The sequence below is a fragment of the Podarcis erhardii genome (genome assembly GCF_964252035.2).
Source record: "Podarcis erhardii genome assembly, chromosome: 3".
In the NCBI taxonomy this organism is placed as follows: Eukaryota; Metazoa; Chordata; class Lepidosauria; order Squamata; family Lacertidae; genus Podarcis; species Podarcis erhardii.
Genome location: NC_138507.1, coordinates 76,968,407 through 76,990,147, shown reverse-complemented (window position 1 = coordinate 76,990,147; position 21,741 = coordinate 76,968,407). Strand labels below are relative to the sequence as shown.

General features: G+C 45.4%; 1 protein-coding gene across 1 annotated transcript in view; it reads left to right on the top strand.

Moving 5' to 3' along the window:
- The window catches only part of PCNX2 (pecanex 2), a 118,779-nt gene that overhangs the window by 10,572 nt on the left and 86,466 nt on the right, over nucleotides 1–21,741 (top strand). The window contains exons 9-10 of the mRNA XM_081855915.1: nucleotides 13,588–13,720; nucleotides 19,668–19,810. Of these exons, the coding sequence (XP_081712041.1) occupies nucleotides 13,588–13,720; nucleotides 19,668–19,810 (276 nt within the window). The remainder of the gene's footprint in view (nucleotides 1–13,587; nucleotides 13,721–19,667; nucleotides 19,811–21,741) is intronic.

Genomic DNA, 21,741 nt, shown 5'->3' with positions numbered 1-21,741 from the left:
TGGACACAGCAACTCTCTCCCAACTCATATTCCTCAGCAATTGGTATTCAGAGGCATATTGCCTCTGACTGTGATGAGGTTGTATAGGAAGATTTTCCACCAGCCTTTGCTCTGATACTTGGCTGGAGAAAATAATGCAAATTAGGTATATGAATTGAACAGCACCATCTTGCGTTTCCATAAATAATTATGCTCCTTCCAGTTCCTCACTCTTTTATTTGTTACTCCCTCTTGATTTTCAGGTGTCATTTACAGTATGAAAATGATATATTTCAGGGCTATTTCTAGTTCCCTCAGTCTAGACAAAAGACATGTGGCCTCCTTGCTTACTTCCCTGCAGGGCTGGCCTTAGACACATTTGTACCAGGTCACACATAGACTGGGGTTGTGGCCATGCAAGCCCGAGGGAGGAAAAACTACTTTTATGATGGGACTGTTTAACTTCGCAAAAAAATATATTCTGCTGGCTTTATGTGTATGTGTGATGGGATAATGAGCTGCTTGTGCGTAAAAGCTTGATCCCTCTGGGGTTTGGCTGGTCATCCAAACCGATGCACTAACGGAGCCCCCAAAGCATGACTCCGTCAGTCGCTGGTAGAATCTGACAGTGGGCGTCTACGGAATTTACGCCAACATAAAAGCTGTTTGACGGACATGCGCCTTCGTGACTCTCTGCGTGACAGTTTCCGGCGAAGGGTGGGAGTTCCCAACGGGGGTCCCGTTACCTCTCCACTACTCTCACTGGAAGCATCCCAGAGCCTCCCCTCCGCTGTGACTCCTGCACTCCCCCTGCTGGTTCCCTCTTCTGCTGCAGATTCTCTCCTATTCTCCTGGAGCCTGTCCACCACCTGTCTCTCCGATGGCAGTTCCCTGACATCCACCTCCCCCCCAGGGCCCCCTTCACCCCCTCCCGCCTCCTCTCCCACTGGCGGTGAGGGCGGAAAGCCCCTGAAGGAACTCTCCTCGTCGTCCGAGGATTCTAACACTTCTAGCCACGGCGTACCGTCTCTCTCCCCGTCTTCCTCTTCTTCGTCGGAGTCGGCTTCTTCACCCACCCCTGACTCTGGGAACCCTTCAAACTCTCCTTCCTCATCGGTGGTCCCAAAGTGTTCCCTTCTAAATCGAGCCACGGGTTGCGGTTTTCTTGGGAAACGCTGATGAAATGTTTCTATTAAAACCTCGTCATTGACTACCTCTGCTGGTACCCAAGTGTTTTCCGACTCTGCTTCCCCCTCCCATTCTACCAGATATTCCACCTGATTCCCCTTCCACCTGGAATCAATGATTCCTGCCACGTTCATGTCGCGCTCTCTCTCTTCTATCACGGGCGTTTGGGTGGCCTCTCTCTCACGCTCCCCCCACTCACATCCCTCTCGGTACGGCAACAGTAATGACCTGTGAAATACTGGGTGTAATTTCATGTGACTGGGCAGCCTGAGTTTGAATGCCACTGGGTTAACCTGCTGTATGACCTCAAAGGGTCCCAATCTTTTGGGCCTCAATTTCTTACTCCCGCCCTTGAACGGTAGCCCTTGGGTGGACAACCACACCCGGTCCCCCACCCTTATAGTTTCACCTTCCCTCCTATTTCTGTCTGCTTGCTTCTTATATTCTTCCTTGGCTTTCTCTAAGTTAAGTTGAAGCTGACGGTGGATCGCCTCCATCTCTTCAAAAAAATATTCCGCCGCTGGCACGCTCCACCTCTCCCCTCCCTCTCCTGGGAATGCCCGGGGGTGACACCCATAATTTGCCAGGAAGGGACTCATCCCTGTGGACACGTTCTCTGCGTTGTTGTAGGCAAATTCTGCTAGAGGTAACTTATCCACCCAATCATTTTCTCTGTCTTTTACATAACACCTCAGGTATTGTTGTAAAACTCCATTTGCCCTTTCCGCTTGCCCATTGGTTTCTGGGTGCCGGGCAGTTGAGAAATTGAGTTCTACGTGCAGTAAGCTCATAAGTTTCCTCCAGAACCTGGAAGTAAATTGTTTCCCTCTGTCGCTCAAAACCCTCAAGGGGGCGCCATGCAACTTAAAAATATGTTCTACAAACAACTTGGCGGTTTCCTCCGCTGTGACTGCATGTGAACAAGCTATAAAATGACACATCTTGGTTAATTGATCTACCACCACCATGACAGCTGTTTTGCCTTTGGATTTTGGCAGGTCCGTCATAAAATCTATGGATACTGCCTCCCATGGCCTTTCGGGCGTGGGTAAGGGTTGTAATAGCCCCGCTGGCGCCACCCTCTCTCCTTTCGCTCGCTGGCACCTGTCGCAACCCCTGACATATTCCCGTACGTCCTCCCTCACCTTGGGCCACCAAAACTCCCTGGTAACCAACCACATGGTTTTGTGCTGTCCAAAATGTCCCGCTGTGGGGCTGTCATGCAACTGTTTGAGTACTCTGCCTCTCAGTTCCCCGTCGGGTATGTACAGTGCCCCTTTGTAATACAACGCCCCGTTCTTTTCTTCGAACCCCCCTGTGTTCTCCTCTGTCCTCCGGAGCTCTCTGAGTTTCTCTTGGGCGTATTCATCGTTCTCCGTACCCTCTATCAGTTCCCTCTGCCCCACCAATGCCGCCCCACACACCCAGCGGTCTTCAGGGATTACATGCCTTGCCTCAGGCGCTCCCTCCCCCTCTAAGTACTCAGGTTTCCTGGAAAGAGCGTCCGCCCTCACGTTCTCGGAGCCGGGCACGTAACGAATCTCAAAGTGGAATTTGGAGAACTCCTGGGCCCATCTCACTTGTCTCTGGTTCAGCACTCGGGCTGTTCTCCAGTATTCCAGATTTTTGTGGTCAGTTCGGACTTGAACCTTGTGCTGCGCCCCAATCAGCAAGTGCCGCCATTTCCGGAATGCTTCATGAATGGCGAGCAGTTCTCGGTCGTACACTGTGTAGTTCCTCTCGGATTTGTTCAACTTCCGCGAGAAGAATGCACACGGTCTCCATTCAGACGTATCTTTTCCCGGCTGGAGAAGAACGGCCCCCACCGCTCGGTCTGACGCGTCAGTCTCCACTCTCATTGGTTGTTGTAGATCCACGTGCAAAAGTTGCTCTTCCGACGCAAACGCCTGCTTTAAGCGTTCGAACGCCCTCTGCGCTTCTCCCGTCCAAACAAATTTCTTTTTGCTACTAAGACAATCCGTGATGGGCGCTGTTAAATGGGCAAAGTTTTTGATGAACTTCCTATAGAAGTTTCCGAAGCCCAGGAACCTTTGCACGTCCTTCTTGGTCTTTGGTGTTTTCCATTCCAGTACCGCTTGAACCTTGCTGGGATCCATGGCCAATCCCTTGTCAGACAACCGGTACCCCAGGAATTCCACCTCCTTGGTATGAAACTGACACTTCTCCAGTTTCACCCACAGCCGGTTTTCTCGCAGCTTGCTCAGTACCTCTCTTACATCTCGCACATGCTGCTCCTCATTGTCTGAGTACACCAGGACGTCATCTAAGAACGCTACGCAGTTCTTGTAGAGCAGTGGCCCCAGGACGTGATTCATGAATGATTGAAAGCAGGCGGAGCCCGCTTGTAATCCGAAAGGCATAACGAGGTACTCAAAGGCCCCCAAGGGGGTGAACATAGTGGTCTTCCACTCATCCCCCTTTCTCACACGTATCAAGTTATATGCCCCCCTAAGGTCCAGCTTGGTAAAAATTTTCCCTTTTCTCACCCGTGTTAGAATGTCATCAATTCTAGGCATAGGGAAAGTCACTGGTTCTGACACTGCATTTAGGGCCCTGAAATCACATACAAGCCTGGGCTTGCCCGTGTTTTTTTTGTCCACAAAGAACACTGGGCTGCCCCCCACCGCTCGTGACTCTCTGATGAAACCTCGCTTGAGATTCTTGTCAATGAACTCCCTTAACTCCTGCATCTCACTGTCTGACATTGCATACAGCTTGCCCACTGGCAATTGTGCTCCTGGGAGTAAGGTAATTTGACAATCAAAGGGTCTGTGCGGGGGCAGTTTATCTGCTTCTTTTTCGCTGAATACGTCAATCAAGTCAGTGTATTGTGGTGGCACCCTCCCCTTGTCCATCACTTCCATCCCTGCTAGAGTGGCCCTGGCGCCTGCCTGAGCCTCTCCCTCCTTGCAGTGTTCTAGGCAATGTGCTGATCCAAAGGAAACCACTCTCTGATGCCAGCCTACTAGCGGATCGTGTAGCGCCAGCCAGCTCATACCCAAGATAATAGGAGCTCCTCCCAAGGTGGCTACGTTAAACGCTATCAGTTCGGTGTGTCGTGCCACCCTCATTATCATTGGTACAGTCTGTTGGCTCACTTCTCCTCCCAACAGCTCCCTCCCATCAATCGTGGTAACCTGCAAAGGCTTACTCAATGGGATAGTCTGTATCTGGTGTTCAGCTGCAAACTCTTTGCTCATGAAATTACATGAGCTACCTGAATCCAATAGCGCTTTTATCTTCAGTGGGTGTCCGTTTGCCAGTTCCAGCAACACCTCTATCACAAGCGCTGGTCTTGGAGGTTCCGGCGTGGGCACATTCATTACTCCCTGGCCTGGCTGCTGTGCCCTGATGTTGGCAACCAGGCATTGGCTTTTACTTGCTCCGTGATTTCTTCTTCCTCCTTCCCCCAACAGTTCCCGCCATCCCTTGCCATTCCTTCCTTTGCGGACAGACTCTGGCAAAGTGACCTGGCTGTTGGCAGAGATAGCATCTCTTGCCGCTCTTTCCCTCCTTCTTCCGCCCTTCACTGGTGTTTGAAACTGCGCGCGCGCGCGCTGTTCCAAGTTCCATCGGCTCTGCTGGCGGGAAAGGCTGCTCCGGAATCTCTGGAATGCGGAAGTCCTTCCAACGTTCCCCCTTTCCTTCCCGCTTTTCCATAGCTCTAGCTTCCTGGCGTGCCCCAATGGACAGCGCTGATTTAGTCAGCTGATCCATAGACTCCGTCCTAGGCGCCCTGGAAAGTTCATCTTTCACTGCCGGAGAGAGACCTTCTTCAAACAGCATTTGAATAGGTTCACTAGCAAGGTCCCACCCAAGTCTATGAATCAGCATGGTGAACTCAGTCCAGTACTCACGTACAGATCGGCTCCCCTGTTTACACGCCATTAACTGCCTGCGCACCACTCCCTGCTCGATCTCGCTGGAAAACATCAAGTCCATGGCGCGAAAAAACTTCATTGTGTCCTTTAAGATTTCATTATTGGCTGCCATCAGGGGCCGAACCCAGTCCTTCGCCCCTCCCTCTAGATGGCCAATCACGTACGCCACTCTAGAGTTCTCGTCGGGGAAGTCATCAAACAGTAGATTGAGAGCATATTGCATCTCTGTCCTAAAGGCTTGATAGTTCCGGGGATCCCCCCCAAATTTCTGCACCAGTCCAGGCACCCGTCTGGCAAGTGGGGTGGTCTTCCCCTTATCTGCATCTTGAGCCCTCCTCTCCTCGAGCCTCGCCGTTTGCAGCGCCAGCTGGACCTCCAACGCCCTGTACCTTTGTTCCAGGCTTGGACCTGCTCCAGCTCCAGCTCCTGCTCCTCCGGTTCCGGCTGGTTCGCTCATGATGCCTTCTGCTTGCACAAGCTGCTTTCAAAGACTGTCAGATTGCTGTGATGGGATAATGAGCTGCTTGTGCGTAAAAGCTTGATCCCTCTGGGGTTTGGCTGGTCATCCAAACCGATGCACTAACGGAGCCCCCAAAGCATGACTCCGTCAGTCGCTGGTAGAATCTGACAGTGGGCATCTACGGAATTTACGCCAACATAAAAGCTGTTTGACGGACATGCGCCTTCGTGACTCTCTGCGTGACAGTTTCCGGCGAAGGGTGGGAGTTCCCAACGGGGGTCCCGTTACCTCTCCACTACTCTCACTGGAAGCATCCCAGAGCCTCCCCTCCGCTGTGACTCCTGCACTCCCCCTGCTGGTTCCCTCTTCTGCTGCAGATTCTCTCCTATTCTCCTGGAGCCTGTCCACCACCTGTCTCTCCGATGGCAGTTCCCTGACAGTATGTCTGCCAGAAATGAGAAAACTTGAGGCTCCCTTTCTGTCGAGTTTGTATTCTGCCCTCCCTTGAAAGCAACTCAGGGTTGTGTAACTGTTATAGGGTGACTATTAAGATGCTGCTGTTATTGTAATTACTACTACATAATGATTTATTTCTATGCTGCCCTTCCTCCCCTGGAGCCTGGAGCAGCCAACAAGATGGAAAAATGCCTTGCATACAGTAATAAACAGCATCCTAAAATACATAGATATATGAAATATTTAAAATCAGAAAAACATAGAAAAGTGATACCAAACTGTTGAAATCCCCACCAACGTTCATGTCTCCGTAGGCTATACAAACAACAAGTATTCACAATAATTGTTAATTTGTGCAAACACACTCATTGGGTAAATCAGATGAAAAGCCATTGTTTAAATTGCAGGGGCAGCACATCCTGTTTTGTCATGTGAAGTGAAACTGCCCTGCCGTGCTGCTGCTGCTGCTGCTGCTACCCCCACCCACCTACCTGCTCCTGCTGCCTCCTACTCTGCCGCTGCTGCACATCCTTCCACATCCACCACTAGTGGATCGGTGCCAAATTCAGGCAAGACCTTGCCAACTTTGGGTGAGATCTTATGGGTCAGGCAGGTCACCCACAGGCATGCAGCCCAGGGGGCTTCTGCCTCACCTTGCCTAATGGCTGGGCCGGCTCTGGTGAAATGCTCCCAGGGCAAATAGCAGCTCAAAGTGGATGAGGATTTTCATTTGGATAAAGGGGGTTCTGGTAGAAAAGACTTGTCGAAGGTCATAAAAAGTCAGTGTGGTTATAACAGAAGAGGATAGAATGTTGTGCCATTACTTTCACTGCTTTTCAGTCTAACCTACCTCATTTTGTTGTTGTGAGGACAAACTGAGATAATCTCATGCATGCCATCCTGTCTCCTTGGAAAGAGGATGGGGTACAAATGGGAGACAGCCGCAGCCATCTTGCCATTCTGTCTCCTGCTACCACAGCGGCCACATAGATGCATCTGATAATTCACAAGCAGGTCACGATGGACGCAGCTACTCTATGTTGTCAATCGGTGATATCTGATCATCTGCTGGTGCTGCCTCTGACAGTGACAGCAATTGTACTTGAGCTTTCTTTACCAGGCAGACCTCCCAGTCTCTTCTTTTTTGCACACTCGCAGCCCTTACTTTGACTGGCCTTGTGACAACTTTATAATGTAAATTTCCCCATCATGCAGAGAGAATTCATTTGAAAGCCTCGTGATTAATTTGTCGTGTTTGTTTTGAGGGCACGTTACTCTTTCCGGTAGAAGTCAAAGCCTACAGGCTACAAAGAATTAATTGCTGCAAAGAGAGATTCTCTGCAAGTGGCTAGGAGGAAGGTTAATTTTAAAACACTCTGCTAAAGCAAGTTCTTAAATACTGCAAAATACAAGTATGTCTGGCCTCAGGCATGTGGAAGAGTTTCAGTCTAGTTGCTCTGTGCACTTGGTTTGGATTCATTCCCCAAAGTAACTAGCTGCAGAATGCTCTGTACTGTACAAAGGCATCTGTCTGAATACCTTAACGGTATCAGAGATCTCCTGGGCAATTACATCCATATCTGACAGTTTTCAACATCACAATGCTCTCCAAACTCTCTGCAAATGTACTCTGCACTCCAGGCTTTTTTGCTGGAACAGAAGCAGACATTATTGTAAAGTTCTTTAGCACTGAATGGCATCAAAAAAGCAGGCTTCGTTTCTCCCCAGCTACCAAGGTGATTTTAAATGACAGGGACATCCTTCAATTCTAGCAGTAAGCCGCCGATCCTTATTACTGATGCAGAGCGGATGCTGGCATTTGACAGGTTTCCACTGCTACGCAGCCACACACATTTTCACCAATACGCAGTGAAACTCTGTGGGATTATGGGATATGGAGGTTTAATTATTAACGGCCAGCTAGGTGCCTCCAGGAGACGTTCATTCATAGCATTTTTATTCTTAAAATACACTTCTACACTGCAATCCAATGCAGATACATTTCACTAATTTAATCAGGGTTTATTCCCCAAAAAGCATATACAGAATTATAGCTTCAATACCTTTGATTGTTGCTTAAAATGTCTGTTCCTATGATGTAAAAAAAAAAGGTAAAGGATCCCTGGATGGTTAAGTCCAGTCAAAGGCAACTGTGGGGTTGTGACGCTCATCTTGCTTCAGTCTGAGGGAGCTGGCGTTTGTCCACAGACAGCTTTCTAGGTCATGTGGCCAGCAGGACTAAACCACTTCTGGCGCAACAGGACACCGTGATGGAAACCAGGGCGCACGGAAATGCCGTTTACCTTCCTGCCACAGCAGTATCTATTTATCTACTTGTACTTCGTGCTTTCAAACTGCTAGGTTGGCAGGAGCTGAGACAGAGCAATGGGTGCTCACCCCGCCACATGGATTTGGACCACTGATCTTCTGATCAGCAAGCCCAAGGGGCTGTGGTCTAAACCATCTTTTCCTATGATGTATCTGATCCAAAACTAGAGAGGAAGTAGGTGGAGCACATACAGCTCTGGGAGAGCAGGGACCACCCATCTATCTCCAGTGTCAAGAAACTTTCCGTGCACACAAAGGAGATGTTTGCTCAATATGTTTCCTGCATTTGAAGCAAACGGAGAAGGTACTGTGTCATTCTTTGTGCCCACTGGAACTGGAATTACAAATGGGCCAGGAGAGAACCCAGCCTAGCCTTCTCTTGCGCCTTTAGCATCCACTTGATTTGTGGAAATGATCAGCCAACGTTTTAGCCCTGCTCAGATCTGTAGATCTAGTTGCTTTTAAAGACACAGTTGATGTTGCTGGGCTTTTTTCTTTTTTTAAACAAGTTAGCAACCCTAACTATAACTGCTGTTTTTTAATAGATACCCTCTAGACACATGAAATTGGTGTCATTGGTTGTGCTACAAATGAGTCCTCAGTGCAAGCTCAGCATAGAAAACTGGCTTGTACCAAGTGACAGCAGTGTTTCATCTTGTCCAGCAGCTCTCCAGGGTTCCAAACAGAAATCTTTTCCCATCCTTACCTGGAGAATCCAGGGATTGTACCTGGGGCCTTCTGCATTCAAGCATGTGTACCAGCACAGTTCTACATCATGATGAAATCTAAGCAGTGACATAAGACTATTTCATGTTGGATATCTCCTTATGTTGTAGGAAAGCTCCTTTTAGGCTTAGCATTTAAAGCTTCAGAGCTCTTCTAAAAACTCTATTTCATTATTACTATGATAAACAGCCAGTTTTTCTTCCTCATTTGTGATCAGCCAGTCTTCCTTTCTGGCTTGGTACTTTCATGTGTCTGTTAGTATGGAAGTAAAAAACTCAGACAGCATTTATTCAAAAGTAATTGCTTAGAAATGATAAAGTAAAAAGAGTCTCCTTTCTGTAGTTAGTCTATCATGCCAAGATAATTTGAACTGTATCCGTTCTCTTCTCTCCCCCTCTCACAAATCAAACAACATATAATATATCCAATGTGGGATGTTCAGAGAAGGAGGAAAATGTTGCAGTTAGGTTTTATTGGCACTTGTTAATGTACTCAACAGCTGGCAATTTAGATCATGCCATAGAAGTCTACAGAAAAAGAAGAAAAGGAATGGGGGAAACATTGCCACATGGTGGCAGCAAATGTCTTTCAAGGAGCGACTATCTCTGCAGTGATCTAAACTCTGGTGCATCATTTAGATTAGAAGGTCATAAGGGAGGGACATCAATCTTCTGAAGAAACAGGAGGGGTCTCTCGAGAAAACAGAATGGCAATAATTGTTATCATCTTCCTCATCTTGATCTATCTTTTGAAGTATTTTTCAGAGAGTTCTAGTAAAGGTGATTGAAATTATTTGGGGTACAATCCAGAACAATTGCAGTTAACAAAGATACGATTTAACAGCACTTGAAGATATGTGTGTCTGTATATATAAAATTTATTTACACTCCACCTTTTCCCCTAAAAAGACTCAGATAAAAATAAGAACTGCTAAAAACATGGGGAAAACAATCATTAAATTAAAACTGCACACAATTCTCACTATCCAAACTCTTGTCATATGAAAATTCACTTATCCAAACACAACAAATTAGTCCACAAACCTTGCTGTACACACTGCAGATGCAGATATCCAAACAGCTGGACCTGCATTTAGTACTGTAAACAAATAAGCAGCCTTAACCAAGCCTTACTGTTTTGTGTTTTGCTGCTTCGCAGCAGCCATTTCATCAGAAACCATGATGCAAGGGTGGGTGGGGGGAGATAAGATAAATAAGAGAGCATTTTTTCCTTCCTTGTTTGCCATTTGCAGAGTTTCAGAGGTTTTCCCTGGGTTTTCCCAGGTTTTCCCATCATTTTATGGTCAAATTCCCAGGGCCAGAAATGCATTAGAAATTAGAATAAGTGACTTGTTATGGGAATGTTCGCCAAATGATTTGCTGAGAATGCGTTGTGTATAGATAGTGAGATCTGTGTATATATACATATTTTTTAAAATCTACAAAAATCACACCAGGCATATGCACGTTCTGTCTTAAAAGAGGCATCTCCCCACAAGATGGAATACCTCATTTCAGATGATGGGTGCCACCCTCAGCTTTCATATGTTTCTGTTTAAAATAGTTGTTGTTATAGCTGCTGTCCAATTAATCTGGGATCAGCACCTTTTAAAATCAATCAAAACACTTTAAAAAAATCAATTGAGTGAATGGACTAGTTCACTAAAGATTGGCTTCATGGTCTTGTGCAACAAGTGTCAACAGCACATTATTTTTACATTACTAACTGAATAATTAACTAAGCAGGTTTTTAACTAGCAGGGCGGTCCAGTGCATGTCTGCTCAGAAGGAAGTCACATTGAATTCATTGGGGCTTAACTCTCAGCTAAGTTTGCAGCCTGAATGCTGAAAATTCCATGTTCCTGTTCCATTTGCAGCCTAATTAAGAGTTGGTAGAGATTTCCACTACCCTTCTGCATATGGTTTCTTGGAATTAAGCCGCATTGGTGCTTTAGTCCCTAGCAAGTGTGTTTTGAATGGTAGCCTTAAAAACTTGTTTCTCCATTTCAGTAGAGTGCCTTGTGCATGCTGATTTTTTCCTGTATCTGAGGCCCTCAGTACTTGGATTAAAATACCAGTTGACACAGGTTTAGTCGTTTTGGTTCAAGCTACGTTTCCTGAAGCAACAGGATTTCCTGTGTACTGGTTATGGATACTCATGATGTACCTATAATGCAACAGATGCACTAGATTGCTTTCCTTACCAAATTAAGCTATGTACAAAATCACACCGTAAATGAATTAATTTCCAGAGTGTCAGTAGAGGGCACTGTATACCTTTTGCATAGGTCATGCATACATAACATGCCTGTCAAGTAGATTGGTAGTTGCTAATTTACCTTTCGAAATGCATTCATTATTCCATTGCAGATATTAATTGTCTGTGGTAGCTATTTACATAACACAGCAGATTTTTAGAAATACCAAACCTCTTTTTCAAGATCCTACATTTATGATATTTTGGGGGGTGCATCTTTTACTTACTATTTTATTATATATTTTAAATACTTATAAAACACTAACACAGTGTCTAGATTTCTTACTGTTTATGCACTGTCATCTGAGATGGTACTTTAAAAAATAAAGTCAAGTGTGTGACTATTATAGCATTCAGGCTGAACAGGCTTTAAACAACACAGGAGTGGGGGGTGGGGGGAAGGAACATGCCAAAACTAAGTAGAGCAAGAAAAGAAGCAAAGATGGTGGCACACCATCGTGATAGAGAATGTGCCTGGTGGATTGGGCACCCAATGATTAGCAAAAACACATTCACCAAGTGGAGATCTAAAGGTAAAGGGTAAAGGGACCCCTGACCATTAGGTCCAGTCGTGACCGACTCTGGGGTTGTGGCGCTCATCTCGCTTTATTGGCCAAGGGAGCCGGCGTACATCTTCCGGGTCATGTGGCCAGCATGACTAAGCCGCTTCTGGCGAACCACAGCAGCGCATGGAAACGCTGTTTACCTTCCTGCCAGAGCGGTACCTATTTATCTACTTGCACTTTGATGTGCTTTTGAACTGCTAGGTTGGCAGGAGCAGGGACCGAGCAACAGGAGCTCACCCCGTCGCAGGGATTCAAACCACCGACCTTCTGATCAGCAAGTCCTAGGCTCTGTGGTTTAACCCACAGCACCACCCACGTCCCAAGTGGAGTTCCAGTGCAAGTTAAAGATTAATGTCATGGATGGGCTGGATGCTGAGGAGCGGCTGGAGGTACCAGCCAAGGAACCCCCTAGGGAACTGCCAGAGGAAGAAGGCTCTGAGCCATGGTGGGATGACAATGAGTGGTCAGAGGTGGAAAGAGTAGACTGTCGGTGGTGGAAGCTGAAGAGGTAGCGAGTTTAGTGAACAGGAAGATACTATGGCAGAGCACCGTTCAGATGCCAAGACAGAAGCAGGGGCTGGAGACGAGTGAGGCCAGGAGGCAGAGAGGCTGGTTGCGGAAGATGCAGTCTCCCTCTCCTGCTGTGACCAGCTGCCCTCCCCCTGGCCTCCTAGAACATGCAGAAAAATGAAATGGGCAGAGCAGAGAAGGGTGAGTGCACAGGCACAGCCTGAGACTGCATGGGAAATGTTATGTATTTGTTTGCCTGAGCTTGAGTCTGGACTAAGGCTTCTGAGCCCCTGTGTTCTGATTCGATACAGAACATCACAGAACATTTCAGGATTTAGGCCTCTGCCATTGGCCCTTAAACTCTGAGTCATGATTCGCAGCTTGGAAGTTTAGACAGCCAATCGCTTTGGGAGTGGGAGTGGCCCAGGCCTTCAGAAATGTATATAAGCAATTGCTTTGCCCCGTTGTCCAGTTCTGTTAGTTCATTAAAGGTTCTTGCTTTTATCACTGTGTCTTGCCTCGTAGCAACCCACCTACACTTCAGGAAAGACTCTGGAGATAGGAGTGGGCACTGGGAAGGTGTCCTCACAATTGCTTCAACAAGGCAAAACTTCCTCGAAAGAGTTGCTGATATCACTAGACTGTGTCTTAAATCCCTCATCAATTGGTCCCTTATGGCTCAGGTTCATGGCTTGTATCCACCAGAAGCCATACATTCAGTATTGTGGGCCTAATTCTGTAGAACTCTGCCCCAGCTGAGATCATACAGGCCCGCCTTCCTGTTGAACTTCAGACCTTTCTGCGATTAATTTAATTGATTTAATCCACTGTGTGCTCTTGGTAATCTCACTGTACAATGCTTAGAAGCTCTGGTGATTAAGTGGTATATATATAGCTGGAATAAAATAAGCAAAATATATTCACCTCTGCAAAGAAAGCATTCCCCATTATTTATGACTACTGTATTGCCGTCATCCTTGTATATAAAGCCTCTCTAAACTGTCTCTCTAGCTGAGGTTCCCTGTTCTTGCAAAATGCTACTTCCAGACAGTGACCTCTAAGGTACTGATTGGCCTAGGTTTTAATCACTCTGCAGAAACTGGGGTGAGGTTTCATAAAACAATTTGGGGAGCTGCAATCTCCGTAGCCTTTTCAGTGCCTTAATGAGGCACTCACTAAAAATTAATTCTAGTCCTTTATCTCCTTTTGTGCACAGTGAAACCCATTTCAGCTCCTCTAGCACAACTACCTCAGAGAGCCAAGAAGCATCTTCTGATCATGGGCCAAGTGCATTGCAACAGCAGCTGCTACTGATGGTGGCGCGAAGAACCCTTTCCGAAACCCAACGGGTACCGTGTAATATCTCAGTTCCTAACACTTTGTATAAATATGTCCCAGGGAAGGAGATTTCTTTTAAATGGGCCTTTTCTGTTATTGCTGGGATTAGGGTGACTTGTTTAATAATCCTGTAAATATTGATGTACATACTTGACAGTTATTTCAGGATATTTGACTACTTTTGCATGCTTGTTCGGAAAAGATCCCATAAATACTCCCAGCAGGGAAGGAAGGCATTCCTTACTGATGGGGCCACAGCGAACCTTTTCTGAAACCCCCACTCTTGCTGATTGTCTGGATCAGGCTGATTATGTATTCATTGTATTAATATATTCATTTATTGTTCATTATCTCTTTAGTTAATCTCCTGATGAAGAGCTGTTTTGTCTTGAAATGTGTAAGGAGAGTTTGCCTTTGTGTAGGATACACTGAAGTGTATATATAGGTGAAGCTTTTGTGGGTTTTTGGTTCAAGGTTTGTGAATTGGCAAATCTGATGGAACTATTGCTTCTGTAGGATAGCTTTTGGGATGACTGCTGTGTGAGTATAGGTGGGGAAATCTTATACAGCCGTACCTTTGTTTTCGAACAGAATGAATTCCGGACGTCCATCCGACTTCCGAAACGTTCGGAAACCAAGGCACAGCCTCCAATTGGCTTCCGATTGTGCAGGAGTGCCAAAAACAATAGTGGAAGCTGCATTAGATGTTTTGCTTCCCCAAAAATGTTTGAAAACCGGAACACTCACTTCCAGGTTTTGATCATTTGGCAGCCGAAATGTATGAGTATCAAGCGTTAGACAAGCAAGGTACAACTGTATATGTATGTGTGTACACACACACACACACACACACACACACACACACACGTATTCCTGTGCTTCCTGGGGTTGGTGTGCATCTGTTGGGGCTCTTGCACTTGGATCAGGAGTTTGATGGCCTGGGCCAACAGCCTAGCTAAGTGGGCTACAATGGAGGCTGGGATATTGGGGTAAATGGAGCACTTCTTCACCAGCTTCAGTCTGCCCTCAGCCAGCCCCCACCTTCCTGATTCCTCACTTGCAACAAGCCCAGGGGGTGGCCCTACCTGACAGATTCCTCTTCCCTAGTCTCAGCAAGGAGGAGGATGGGGACAAAAGTAGAATTAGTTGGCTCTACCGGCCATTGGCTCCAGTTCCACTTCCTGTGCCATTGTTTATGTAGCCAAAATGCCATCATCCATGCACATGAGGCTGGTATCAGCAGACTTGTGGGAACTTCAAGGTCTGCAAAACCTTTGGAGGTGGGGAAACTCCTAAGGGGAGCAACGATAGGGAGAATCCACACTGCGGCATTTTCTTGCAGTTCCCACTAGTGAATAGTACAAATTTGGCTTTCCGCCCTTGCCCATGTTGCTTCATGGTAGCAAGTATGTGCATGCAGAAAGTTTTCATTTAATTACTTCATGTGTTTTAATTCAGTTCAGTTTTATATCACAAATATAAAAAAGGGGAGATCTCCATTAATTAATGAATGAGATGAGACTCCATTTTACTTCAATGCATGCATTTCTCTTCTTCCTCTTTGGCAATCACTCATAGCCAAGTAACATTTTCTTCCATGAAGACAGTCTTAAAAGTGAGTCCATAAGTGACTGTGGAGGCCAATTCCACATGTCCTTCTACAGTGGGGACATAGGTTTCTGGATGGGAATTGATCACGGTGTGGGTTTGCCAAACGTGCCTTTCTCTTAGCATGTTTCTCCCTTTCATCTTGAGTTCAAGCATCTTCAGAGTCCATGGCACCTTTGGTAAAGGCTGTTCTCCGATTGGAGCACTCACAAGCCAGTGTTTCCCAGTTGTCGGTGTTTATACTACATTTTTTTAGATTTGCCTTGAGAGAGTCTTTGAACCTCTTTTGTTGACCACCAGCATTACGCTTACCATTTTAAGTTCAGAGTAAACATGACTCCACATTTTGTTGCAGTTCCCATTAGTAAATAGTAAAAATTTCACCCTAACATGGGGTTTCTATGCATAAGAGACATTATTACTTGTTGATTTTTTTTAATTATACCATATGCTTCAGATTGGCCAGAAACCTTCCAAAATCTGGCCAGAATAATCCTCAAATAGAAGAAGGGGAGTTTTTCTTCACTAACTGATGGAGAAAGTTATTTTTCATCTTTCACATAAAGAACAATGTTGTTGACATTTTTAAAAAAAATTTAAAAGGAAGTCAGAGCATATCCTTGCTTCCCCCGCCTATCAGCTGAAATAAATCCACTAAGAGCCCTTTACAAATATAGTTTTCCCTTTGGGGAGGTGTTAGAACAAAGCATCTAGAAAAGAATCAGAAGGCATTGGTCAATATTGGTGCTGGATAGCTTGAGCCACAACAATGGTTTCAGAAGCAGCTTTCAAATTCACAGATACTGCAGATAATAACCCTTTCACAAGTCTTGAATGTTTATGTATTAGATGGCTCAGCATGAAACAGTTGTGCAGAATGAAGAATCTGCTCCTAAATCTTTCTTGTTCTTCCATGAAGATGTTATTTTCTATTGTCCAGGCTTCAAGTTTAACTAACAGATACCTCGCATATATTTTAGCAACAGTATCAAACTGATTGATTGGTGTATAATTCAGTGGTAAAATTTTATCTTATCTTCTGTTTTATATATGGGAGTGGGTTTAATTCATTTTATTATTCATCAATTTGCTTTTCATTTGTTTTCACAGCCGATACATAACACTGGGCAACAATTTTTTACTTTTTGAATGTTGTCTAGATCAGTGTTTCCCAACCTTGTGCCTCCAGCTGTTTTTGGACTACAATTCCCATCATCCCTTGCCACTGGTCTTGCTAGTCAGGGATGATGGGAGTTGTAGTTCAAAAACAGCTGGAGACACAAGGTTGGGAAACACTGGTCTAGATTTCTACAACTGATTTAGGGTATTTTTGCACTGCTGAATCAGGAAATGGCATCCGTTTCTCTCCATCAGGTCAGGTTTACTGTAAACTGAATGGTGGGCATTGATAAAGGTAAGTACACATAAATTGCATGTTGCTTCACCATTTTTCAAACTTCAGGGCTTGAACTTCCGTTTCTTGGAACTCCAGGAATGCTCAGCGGCAGGGAGCTCTCTCTTCAGAGTCCACCAGTAGTCAGCCATCATGACTGCGTCCCAGCGACCCTGATACCTGGTCTCCATCTCTTTCATGTCCTGATGGAATCTCTCCCCCTGCTCGTCAATCATTGAACCCAGGTTCTCAGGAAACCGGTGCAGATGTGAAAATAGGTAGTGCACCTTGACGCTCATGTTGCAGCCCAGGTTTCTGAAAGCAGTCAGCATGTTGTTGACAAGTTATGCATAGTTTCTGGCCTTATTGTTGCCAAGAAAGTTCTTCACTACCAGAACAAATGCCTTCCATGCTTCCAGTTCCACTTCGTTCACTGAGTTTCCGAACTCTGGATCTCTGATGAGCTGACGGATCTGAGGACCGTCAAAGATGCCAGCTTTCAACTTCTCCATGGTCAATCCTGGAAAAGCCTGGCACAAGTAAGTGAAGCAGTCACCATCCTTGTCCAGAGCCTTGGTGAACTGCTTGATTAAGCTGAGCTTGATGTGCAGCGGTGGGAAGAGTATTCTGTCTCTGTCCACCAGAGGGTCATTGATGACGTTCCTTTCTTTGCAAGGCACCAATTCCTCCCGCACAGGCCAGTCCTTCTTCGTGTAATGCTGAGCACGGTCCCTACTATCCCACATGCACAGAAAACATGGGTACTTGGTGAAGCCAGACTGTTGTCCCAACAAAAAGTTCACCATCTTCAGGTCAACATAAATAAACCACTTATGCTGATCATAATCAATTTTCTCCAGCACATACTTCACCACTTCATAGTTCTCCTTCAGTGTACTTGAGTGAGCCAGGGGTATAGAGGCAAACTGGTTGCCGTTGTATAGCAGAACACATTTCAGTGATCGCTTGCAGTGATCACTGTCAATGAACAGTCTCCAATCTTTGGGTTCGTACTGTGGCACTCCGAGCTTGAGCAGAACCTGCGCAATATCTGCACAGTACACCAAGTCCTTCTCTTCCGAGAAAAAATGGAGGTACTCTTGATGCCTGTTGCGGAAGAAGCTGATGCAAGCACTGTCAGAGAGGAGGTTTTTTTCCTTCAATCTGGATGCCAACAGTTCGGCAGAGTCCTTTGACAAGCTGAGGTCACGAACTAGATCATTCAACTCCTTTTGAGAAAATGGATGTGGAGCATCATCTTCAAGAACCATTTCTTCTTCTTCGTGTCCTTCAACACTGGAGGCATGTTCGTCACTAATGTCAGGAAGTTCTCCGAAGATAGGCACTGGAATTTCATCACAATGAGCTACAGGACGACGTGCTGATTGAAGATCAGGATACTTCGTGGGGCAGCTGCCCCATTAACTTAATTTTGATTCCCCAACTTTATGCTTTGCCGCACCAATTTATGGAAGATTTTGAGGGTTTATGACTTCAAACTGATCCCTTTTCGACATAATCACCCAGAACTATCGGACCTGAATACTTCTTGTCATTAAAATAATCATTTCCAATCAAAACAATTATTCGACATGGCATTTTACCCCCACCAACTTCTTCTAAAATGCTCCACACAAGCGTACACGTGAACAAAAACGTAAAAAAATGACATGTGGCCATAGCTCAAAAACTTGACCTGATTGAGCAAAACCAATGTGATTTTTGGATTCAGCGCATCAGATTTGTCCTAAATCAACTGAAAAAACGCAGACAACAAATTTGTTGTTGACCAGTGTAATTAGTTCATTCATTTTTATTTCCCATTCACTGTCGTTTTCTACTTCCTTAAGTGAAACTTAGCTACATACTCTTCAGCTGCCTGTAACTTTAGTGTTTTACATTTTGAAAAACGGCATGGTATTTTTTAGCCTCTTTCTAACTTTCCAAAGGATCAGACCTACCACATTCCAGAAAGATAGAACAAAGTATACCCATGTTATAGGCAGTTTAAAAATGCACACCTTGTCACTAATGAGCTATGAATGAAGTGAATGGGAAAAGAATGGGGGTTTTTTAAATCAAAACTTATTCATTCAAAAGTCTACTCACTTTTTCAATAGAAACAAATGAAATAAAATGGGGCTTTCTGCCTGTTCCATTCCAGACTTTGGCTTTTGAACTCAAGGATTCTAGAGTGGAGAACATCCTCCCTAGGGTTTGTTTTAGGTCAACTTCTGGCCTTGTTAACTTGTATTATTCCATCTGAATGTCTTATTCTGATGTAATATAATACATGACTGTAGCATTGTAGGAACCATACCATTGACGCAAGTATTACTTTGGAAGTCGACGGCTGTTAGATTTGGGGCAGGGGCAGGTTAGCAGTCAACCTGTAACTTTAAAACAGGATCTGACTGCCCAATGAAAACATAGCTTATTTTCTACTGTGGTAATTTTTCATTAGAAAGTATGTTAAACTTTTTAGATGGTGGTTTTGATTCCGAAAGGTTAACCGATGATTAAATTGAACAATGTTTTTTAAGGAGCAGAGAGTAGTTAGAAAACAATTTTAGTATTTCAGAGAAATAAAGGTCAAAGGAACTTATTCCAGCATCTTACAGTAATTGAGTTTGTGGTTTGATAGATTCAAATCACATACAAAGCCTAAAGGTCAAAGAGCAATCTTGGCTGAAGTGGGCTCAATAAGTATTTTGTTTCTGTATATTGTAAATGGTCTGTGGCACAACTTTATGACTACAATGAAAGATAGACTAGTTTCTTCTATGCACACGAAATTGGGTTTTATTCATCGTGCAAGCAAAATGAAATTTATTTTTAAGAAGTTCAATATAGAGGCTCGTTCAAAAGTATCCACTGGAAAAAGAAACCGGTATGAAATTGCATAGCTTTCTCTTAGGCAATACACAATTATATTCATCTTTTATTTTATTTTAAAGCATCTCAGTGAAGACCTTGAGGATTCATCATGTTCATCGGCACAAAAGAAAATTAACAGGCAGTTTTACAAATTTATCGTATTTCCTGGCAAATGGATAAAAATCTGGTATGATCGACTTACCTTGCTGGCCCTGCTAGACAGGTAAACTTTTCTTTTTAAAAAATTACTATTTTACAGTGACATTTATTTGTTCCTTAGAATAGGGCTGGCATTTCAGATTCTGGGAGGTAGACCAAAGGGACTTAAAAGGAGGCGAAGATTCAGTGTGAAAGGTCTACTCGCAGATACGGTAGAGATTAAATTGTGAAACACTAGCATATTTTTGAAGAAAATTCATTAGGATATTTTCTTGTTTCATTGTCAGTTAGCAGCCTTGTGCTGGGCTTTGCTCGGGAATGCCAAGAAACCAAAATGTTTTCGACACAAATAAACTAATTTTGAAAATGCACAAAGGGTTTTTAATATCTTTGACAATGCTAACGTTTATATAGGCCTACATGACCTGAAGGTGTTGCTGTGTAATGCCAGGTCAATGATGAATAAAACCACTGCCATCCACGACCTGATTGTGGATGGAGGATTTGACCTGGCATGTGTGACAGAGACCTGGTTGGAGGAAGCAGATGGGCCTGTCCTTGCCGCTGCTTGCCCACCAGGTTTCTCTTATGCACAGAAACCCAGGTCATGTGGGCGGGGAGGGGGGGTTGCAGTGATTTTTAGGAAGTCACTAGCTTGCACCAGGCATCCTACTGGGAAGATCCAGTTTTCTGAGTGCATGTTCTGGAAGTTGGGCAATAGGAGCAGTACAGGATTCCTTTTTGTGTACCGACCTCCCCGCTGCACCAAGGATTCCCTGCCCGAGCTGCTTCAGGTTGTGGCGGATGTTCTCCTGGAGACACCTAGCTTGGTCGTCCTAGGGGATTTTAACATCCATGCTGACACGACCTTACAAGGGGCTGCTCGGGACTTCGTGGAAAGCATGGCCTCCATGGGGCTGTCCCTGAATAAGTTTGGCCCAACTCATAGTCATGGACATGCCTTAGACCTGGTGTTCACCTCTAGTGACGTGGGTGATCTGACACTAAGTAAAAGTGAAACAAAAGAAGTGCCATGGTCAGATCACTTCCTGGTGCAACTGGACTTCTCTGCGACCCTTCCCCTCTGCAGGGAGGTGGGACCAATTCGGATGGTCCACCCCCGCCACTTAATGGATCCAAATGGTTTCCAAAGAGTGGTAGGGGGTGCTTTATCCCATGTTGATGGCCTTTCAGCTGATTCCCTGGTGGCCCGCTGGAATGCGGAGTTAACCAGGGCTATCGACTGTCTGGCTCCGAAGCACCCTCTCCGATTGCATGGAGCCCGGACAGCTCCGTGGTTTTCTTCGGAGCTGAGGGCGATGAAACAATCGCTGAGACGGCTAGAGCATCGGTGGCAAAAAACTCACTCTGAATCTGACCGGACACAGGTTAGAGCTCATTGTCGAGCCTACCAAGTGGCGATAGCGACGGTGAAGAAGACTTTCTTCACCGCCTCTATTGCATCTGCAGAAAATAGTAGCAGGAGACTCTTTCAGGTGGTTCGTAATTTAACGGAACCACCTTTACCACCGGGGCCTTGTAAAGACCCCAAGATCTCCTGCAACGATTTTGCAAAGTTTTTTGCAGATAAAATCACTCATATTCGGAAGGAGCTAGACACCACCGTGGGAGCAGGGCTGGGGCGGGAGAGTGCTAGAGCTCTGTCTGGTCAAGTTGCATGGAATCAATTTCAATCCGTTACCCCCGAGGATGTGGACAGGCTGCTTGGATGCGTGAAACCAACCACCTGTCTCCTGGATCCTTGCCCATCCTGGCTAATAAAAGCAAGCCGGGAAGGGCTGGGCGATGGGCTCTGCGGGGTGGTGAATGCTTCCCTCTGTGAGGGAACATTCCCAGATCCGCTGAAAGAGGCGGTCATTAAACCGCTTCTTAAAAAACCATCTTTAGACCCGGCCAGTATGGCCAACTATCGCCCAGTCTCAAATCTTCCATTCTTAGGCAAGGTGATTGAGCACGTGGTTGCTGAACAACTCC